The 7599-nt window shown below is 66.9% G+C and overlaps 1 protein-coding gene across 1 annotated transcript; it reads left to right on the top strand.

Annotated features, from left to right (window-relative positions):
* Nucleotides 1-3240: 3240 nt before the first annotated feature.
* Nucleotides 3241-7525, top strand: TPP1 (tripeptidyl peptidase 1). The gene is made up of 13 exons (XM_072341696.1): nt 3241-3352; nt 3437-3529; nt 3605-3744; nt 3888-4038; nt 4573-4694; nt 5178-5368; nt 5569-5767; nt 6109-6297; nt 6388-6460; nt 6569-6689; nt 6786-6944; nt 7045-7182; nt 7323-7525. The coding sequence occupies exons 1-13, from the start codon at nt 3342-3344 to the stop codon at nt 7461-7463; spliced, it is 1728 nt and encodes a 575-aa protein (XP_072197797.1). The 5' UTR covers nt 3241-3341; the 3' UTR covers nt 7464-7525.
* Nucleotides 7526-7599: the final 74 nt, after the last annotated feature.

Here is a 7599-nt window from a genome sequence, read left to right as displayed (position 1 = left end):
TTGCCCAAGCCCGGCTGTGCAGTGGTTTCCCACAAAGCCAGCACACCCAATGGGTCTCCCAGAACTATATTTATACACGAAAAACACAGAGCTGGTAATTTTTCTGGCCTATCCCCCGGCGATGGGTGGTCAGTGATTTACACCCAATTAGAGCAATGCTGACTCTGCACTTCTGCTATCAAACGCGCTCAGGGGAGGGGTCTTCACTTGGGCAGGGCTCTGTTGCTGGTGGATGTGATTTTCAGTGTTACAATGAAGGTGCTTCGGCTGAGGGTACACAGACCCAACACGCGGACCCTCAAGGCACAGCCCCGCTGCAGCTGGCACTTGGATTCTCTCGCCTTCAGTTCTCCTATGTGGGCACACAGCACCCGGGGGGCCTCAGCTCACCCCAGACTCTGCGCTCTCGGGCAGCAAACCGGGACTGCTCTGCTCCCCCCCTGCTGCAGGCTCACCCCCCGCTCACACAGCCCAGCTCCCGGGGCACTGTGCCCATTGCCCGGCCCAGAATGAGACTGCTGGGAAGGAAGGACGTGCACTGACAGCCCGCATCCACCTGCTCGGAGGCTGGCACTGTGTGTCCTGCGACATGTGATCCAACTGCTGACACGGCTTCCGTGGATACACCAGGACAGAAAATAGAGCCCCGGGAGAATACTTGGCAGTGGGGTTTAAGAAGCAGACGGGGCAGGCAGTGCTGCTGCCCAACAGGGTACAGCCAAACAAACGTGCTGCCCATCAATCCATTTACAGCTGCTTTTATCCCCTTTTCCTTGTATTTGTGCTTTTTTTTCTGCTCTCCAAACTGCGCTGATCCTTCTTGTCTTGTGTGACCCTACAACGCTCCACATTCTGCCTCCCGGGGCGTGCCCTGCGTGCCAGGCAGCGCTTCTGTTTGGTTATCAGAACCACAGCCGCACTCATTTCGGTGGGTGCCACCTTCAGCTGCCCCAGCCCTGGGCACAGAGTCCCCCCTGGAGGGTTATCGGTGCTCCCTGCCTGCCTCCGTCCCTCCGTGCTGCTTTAATCGCACGACCCAGCACCTCCCTGACGTGATAAACGCGGTGCGGGGCTGTGGCTGAGGGCGGCTCTGGATGTTCTTCAGCGTTGCCCAACCGCAGTTAATCCCGACCGGCTGCACTCACGGGAATGGCACCTACAGCGCGTCGGGGGCGGCGCGGCCCCACCTGCGGCATCCTGGCAGTTCCACTGGCCGCTCAGGTTCTCCCACCCCGGCCGGCTGCAGCCCTGACGGCAGATGCTTGTTCGAGTAATTAGCCCCGCCAGAACGTCCTAATCTTTGCCGGCCAGACAGCTCCGGGAAATGAGCCCCGCAAATCTCATCCCACTTACAGCCCTGCCCCCAGCTGACGGACGGACGGGCCGCAGCACTTCGGCCAACAAGAGTCGGCACGGAGCGGCAGCGCTGAGCAGCGGCGCGTCCCTTCCCTGCAGCTCCAGCCCTCGGTCCGGGAGGCAGCAGAGCAGCGGGCTGCATGTGGGCGAGGGGAAGGGCGAGAAGGACGGGGATGAGAGAAGGACGGGGATGAGAGAAGGACGGGGATGCGCTCAGGGCAGATGCTGCGCAGCGGGGAGCGGTCAGGCTGGGAGCAGCCCGGCGCACAGGGATCGCGCTCTGCTGCACCTCCCCGACCGCCCCAAGCGTACGCGGGGCCACCTCCCCCCAGGACGGCCCTCCACGCAGTGACAGCAGCTTTCAGGGCGGGCGGGCAGCTGTCCTACATGGTTCGGGAGCCGCTCCACAACACAGCAGAGTTCTTTCCACGGACAAGGCTGGAGATGGGGCTCAGCAGTCCTTGAGCCTCCCTGCTGCGTTGGGTCCCCCGGCCCCTCACAGCTGCACCCACCACTTCCAGCCCCTTCCTGTCCCACCTCCCCCCTCCCTGTTCTTCCCCCCAGACCCACAGGGTGCAACTACACGACTCTGGGCGGGCAACCAGCTCCAGCTGCTGCAAACCACACTGTGCTGCCTGCCTGGAAACTCTGAGTGGCCCCACATGTGTTTCCAATTGCAGGCACCAGAAATGCCCGAGGGCTCCGCACAGACACTCACGCTACGAGCAACACCCAGAGAGAAGCGCTGGTGTCCTGCAGACAGCGGGTGTGAAGCAGCGGATTCCTACGGGGCAGGAGAGCTGCCCTCCAGGCGGTGGGGGAAGCCCTCAGAGGCCCAACAGGGGCTGAGGAACGCGGGTGGATTTCCAGTGTCGGAGAGATGCCGAGTGCTGTTCTGTGAACAGGAAAGGCTGCGCTCCAGCCCCCCTTAGCAGCCTTGCTTCACCCAAAGGGAGCAGAGCCAAGGCCTGCATCGGGCACTGCCCGCCTGGCTGTGCGGCACCTCCACCCTGAGCTGCACAGCTGGTGTGGCTGCAATGGCACCGCCTGCACAGCAGGGCCGAGGGCAGGAGGATGAAAGGTGGGACAGCCACGAACCTTCGCTCTCCTGCCCCAGACCCAGCAGCCGCCCCTCCAGCGGCACCTGGAGATGCTCCCAGCACAAGAGAAGCCTCTGCCTTCTGCAGCTGCTGCCTGGATGGCCACGCTGCGGCTCCGGCGTGGGAGAGATGGCAGCCCAGCCCCGGCAGGTGGTTTTCCCATCGTCCATCTCCTCCTGGCTCGGACGCTGCTCTGCGGCAGCAGGAAACGAAGGAGGAGTTCCTGGAGCTGCTGCAAGAGCACCACGTCTGCACTCGGGGCCGGGACGAGGACGCGCCGATCCAAGCCGAGGTGGCAGCCGGGGTCACAGCGCCCCCAGCTCACGTCTGCTCCGAGGGCTGCCCCCGGGCTCACGGGCAGGACAACAAAGAAGTACCCGACGTTCCCACAACGCCGAGGTCCGCAAGTGTCACCATCTCGCTTTTGGGATGTTAATTCGGCTCCCGGCGGGGGAGCATCCGGGGGAACAAGCCCAGGAACCCGAGAGCTGCTGCTCGGCGGTACCGGATCCAAACAGCTGCGGGGACAGCGCCGGCGGGACGGGACACGATGATGCTTGGCGGCACGGTACGACCCCGGCCGCCGCTCCCGCAGCCCTTCGGGAGCCGGGCCCCCCCCAGCCCCGTTCGGGCGCTGCCCCAGGGCAGCCCCTACGGCAGCCTCTATGGCAGCCCCTATGGCAGCCCGGCCGGGGCCTCGCTCAGCACAGCGGCAGCAACGCGGGCAATGGGGACGAGTTGTGCGGCGCTCCGTGCCCGCCATGACACCGCGCCGACCCGCAGCGCCGCCGGCGGTGGGAACCGGGCCCACCCGTCACGTGACTGCCGCTTCCTCACGTGACCGAGTTTCGAGCGCCCCCTCACGTGACCGGTCGCTGTGGCGGGATGGTGCGGAGGTAACGGGGGCGCGGGGCCGGGATGGGGTCGGTCTGTCGGTCTGTCGGTGTCCGCCCGGTCCCGCTGAGCTGCGCCCAACGCAGGTTCCGGGCGCTGCCCGCCGTGCTGGCGCTGTGTGCGGCCGTCTGCAGCTGTTGCGCCGCGGGTCGGGCGCTGGAGCGGGACCAGCCGTTCCGGTAGGTGCCGTTCCGGGGGCTGCGGGCCGGCCCGGTGCCCCCCGCGCTGCCCCCCATCTCACGGCCCGTCCGCAGCCCCCCGCCGGGATGGAGCCCCGCCGGCCGCGCGAGCCCCGAGCACGGCGTGCAGCTGACCCTGGCGCTGCGGCAGAGCGGCACCGAGCGACTCGCCAGCCTCGTCCGCGCCGTGTCCGAGCCGCGCTCCCCGCTATACGGTAATAATAGTACGGGAATAATACGGGAATAATAATACGGGAATAATACGATAATACGGGAATAATACGGTAATACGGGAATACGGGAACGAGTCTGCCTGCCGGAGCGGCAGCGCGTTGACCCCGTGTGGAAATACCCACAGGGAAATACGTGACCCTGGAGCAGCTGCGGGACGTCGTGCAGCCCTCCCCGGGCACGTTGCTGACCGTGCTGAAGTGGCTGCGGGGACACGGAATCGAGGACTGCAGCGCCGTCACCACGCTGGACTTCCTGGAGTGCCGCATGGCCGTCAGGTGAGCCCTGCGTCCAGCCCTGCGCCAACCCGGCCCTCCTGCTGGGCACTGCGAGGGGACGGCTGAGCGCTGCGCCCTCCTGCACCACGGGGCTGCGTGGCTGCTCTGTGCGGCCCATAGCCTGCTGGGCCAGAGTGTGTCAGGACAGGTGAGCGAGTGAGCCAGGCTGCCCCACGCCTCCTTGTGCCCCTTTTGGAGCTGCAGTGTCCCACAGGAGGGCTGGGCTGAGCTCCACTTGGCTCCTGTTGGTGCTCAGCCCGGGGATAGAGGGCACTCCTTGCTGCACAGAGGCTGTGTGGGTGGGGAGAGGTGCTCATCCCTGGCTCCTTCCTGCAGTGGGCAGGGTGAGCTGGGTGTGGGCTGCTTGGGTTGTGCCGTGTGTGGGTCCCTGTGTGGGTCCCTGTGTGGGTCCCTGTGTGGGTCCCTGTGTGGGTCCCTGTGCGGGTCCCTGTGTGGGTCCCTGTGTGGGTCCCTGTGTGGGTCCCTGTGTGGGTCCCTGTGTGGGTCCCTGTGCGAGCCGTCCCTGTGTTGCAGCACGGCTGAGCGCCTCCTGCCCGGGGCTGAGTTCCACCGCTACGTGAAGGGCCAGCGCAGCGTCATCCGCTCCCCGCAGCCCTACATGGTTCCTGAGGAGCTGGCAGAGCACATCGACTTTGGTACGGTGTGGGGGGGCTTTGGGGCTGCTCACACATATGGGAGGCGGTGAGCACTGCTGGCCAGGCTGGGGCAACCACAGTGCACAGAGCACAGCCGGTTCTCTGGCTGTATCCCAGCTGCCCCGTGCATTCCTGGCACCGGCTGCTCAGTGCTGGCCGTGCAGGTGTCTGTCTGTGGCCGTGCAGGTGTCTGTCTGTGGCCGTGCAGGTGTCTGTGGCCATGCCGGTGTCTGGTTGTGCTGCTGCCTCTGAGGGGTCCAAGCTCCTCCCATGGGGGAGCCGTGGCACTGCAGTCATTACTGGCACAAGGAGAACACAGCATGCTGGGCAGTGCTGGATGTAATGTAATGTAATGGCAGTCCAGGAGGACACGGAGTGCTGTGGGTGCTCCCCATGCCCTGCTTCCAGCCAGGGTGAGGAGGGGCAGCAGGGCTGTGCCTTGGCAGAGCACAGGACCCTGGCACCTTCTCCTTTGCGGACCAGTGGGGGGCCTGCACCGGTTCCCTGCGGAGAGGAGCGTGGTCAGCAGGGCCTGGGCCAAGGAGGGGATGGAGTCCCGTGGGCAGAGAGCAGCCTTCCACCTGGGTGTGATGCCATCCGTCATTCGGAAGCGATACAACATGACAAAGGAAGATGTCGGATTGCTGCCCAACAACAGCCAGGCCTGTGCCCAGGTACAGCCCAGCACTCAGGGGGCAGCAGCTTGTGGCCCAGAGCTGGGGCACAACTCCAGTGGGCCCGGGGTGCCGTGGGAGGGTTCAGCAGCTGCTGAGAGCTGTTCCAATGTTCCATGAGCCCACTGAGCCAGCTGCCCAGGTCTGGAGAAACAGCCTTGTGTCCTTCTGTGTCCTTCTGTGTCCTTGTGCCCCCTCAGTTCCTGGAGCAGTACTTCCACCAGGCTGACCTGGCTGTGTTCATGAAGCTCTTTGGCAGCAGCTTTGCCCACCGCACAAAGGTCGACCACGTGGTTGGGCACCAGGGCCAGGGCAGGGCCGGGCTGGAGGCCAGCCTGGATGTGGAGTACATCATGAGCACGGGAGCCAACATCTCCACGTGGGTCTTCAGCAACGCAGGTACTGACCCCCTGCCAGGCCGGCTTTGCCCTCTGCCTCTGTGAATCTGCCCCGGGGTGGGGGAAGGGCAGTCTGAAGGCTGCAAAGCAGTATATGCCAGCGCTGTGGAACAGCAGTTTGTCCTTATTAGAGGATGGCCGGGGGCTGAGTGCACTGGGACCATTGGCTCCGTGCTGCTGGTGATGCCTGTGGGTGCACAGACCCTGTGTGTAGGCTTCTTCTGTGCTGCCTGCAGTGTGAGGACACAGAGACTGAGCAGCTGCAGGGCGGCAGGGAGGCTGGGACCCTCAGCTCTGCTCTGCATCCCGATCCGCCCTGAAACGGCTCCTTGGTGCCTGCAGGGCGGCACGAGAGCCAGGAGCCCTTCCTGGCGTGGCTGCTGCTGCTCAGCAACATGTCGGCGCTGCCCTGGGTGCACTCGGTCAGCTACGGGGACGACGAGGACAGCCTGTCGCAGGCTTACCTGCAGCGGGTCAACGTGGAGTTCATGAAGGCGGCCGCCCGCGGCCTCACCGTGCTCTTCGCTTCGGGTGCGTGAGCGGCCGGGCCGGGAGCTGCGGGCTGGGGGCGGCCGTCTGTCCGGCTCCGGGTGCCGCCCCCTGACCCGCGGCTGCCCGCAGGTGATGACGGTGCCGGGTGCCGGAGGGTGCCGGGGGGGAACCACACCTTCCGGCCCAGCTTCCCAGCCTCGAGGTAACGGCGGGCGGCCCCGGGGCTCCTCCGTGCCGCCGGGATCGGGGCGGTGCGAGCCCCGGGGGGAGGGTCGGGTCGGGGGGAGCCGCAGCGTGTGCCCGTCCTCAGCCCCTACGTGACCACCGTCGGCGGCACGTCCTTCAAGAACCCGTTCCTGGTGACGGAAGAGGTGACGGATTACATCAGCGGCGGCGGCTTCAGCAACGTCTTCCCCATGCCGGACTACCAGGTGCGGGCGGGGCGAGGGGGCCGCGGGGCTCCCCGGTGCCGAGCCGGGCTGGGCTGAGCCGGGCTGAACTGGGCTGAGCCGGGCTGCCGTCCGCAGGCCGAGGCCGTGCGGAGCTTCCTGCGCTCCGCCCCGAAGCTGCCCCCCAGCTCCTACTACAACAGCAGCGGCCGCGCCTACCCCGACCTGGCCGCGCTGTCGGACAACTACTGGGTGGTGACCAACCGGCTGCCGCTGCCCTGGGTGTCGGGCACCTCGGTGAGCGCGGGGCCGCCGCGTGACGGCGCGGTGCCGTCGGGTGGCGGTGCCGTCGGATGGCGGCGCTCCGTCCGGCGCTGAGGCGTTTCCCCCGTTCCAGGCCTCGACGCCGGTGGTGGCGGGGATGCTGGCGCTCATCAACGACCGCCGCCTGCAGGGCGGGCAGCCGCCGCTCGGCTTCCTCAACCCCGCGCTGTACCGACTGCGGGAGCGCGGCCACGGCGGAGCGTTGTTCGACGTGAGCGGGGCCGGTGTTCGAGGGGGGACGGGGGGGGTCCCGAGGAGGGGTGGGGGCGAGGAGGGGTCGCTCCCAGCCGGGTCGTGGCGGGGTGTCCCGTCCCGTCCCGCCCCGCTCGCTGACGCCGTCCCGCCCCGCAGGTGACGCAGGGCTGCCACCTCTCCTGCCTGGACGGCACTGTTCAAGGCCGCGGCTTCTGCGCCGCTCCGGGCTGGGACGCGGTGACGGGCTGGGGGACGCCCGACTTCCCGCTGCTGCTGCGCGCGTTGACGGCGCCGTGACGCCAATAAAGGCCGCGGCGGGGCGCTGCGCTGTGCCGTGATGTGCGGTGCCGTGATGTGCGGTGCCGTGATGTGCCGTGATGTGCTGGAACCGACGGGGCGGAGCGGTGGGGGGGGGCGGGGCGGAGCGGGCGGC

This window comes from Excalfactoria chinensis, chromosome 1 (genome assembly GCF_039878825.1).
Source record: "Excalfactoria chinensis isolate bCotChi1 chromosome 1, bCotChi1.hap2, whole genome shotgun sequence".
Lineage (NCBI taxonomy): Eukaryota > Metazoa > Chordata > Aves > Galliformes > Phasianidae > Excalfactoria > Excalfactoria chinensis.
This window is presented reverse-complemented; position numbering and strand designations above follow the sequence as displayed.

Bases quoted from the DNA above. Each gene is read 5' to 3' on its own strand.
- TPP1 (XM_072341696.1), top strand. The intron at 3,745-3,887 runs GTAATAATAGTA...AAATACCCACAG, and splicing joins GCCGCGCTCCCCGCTATACG to GGAAATACGTGACCCTGGAG. The intron at 4,695-5,177 runs GTACGGTGTGGG...TTTGCGGACCAG, and splicing joins GGCAGAGCACATCGACTTTG to TGGGGGGCCTGCACCGGTTC.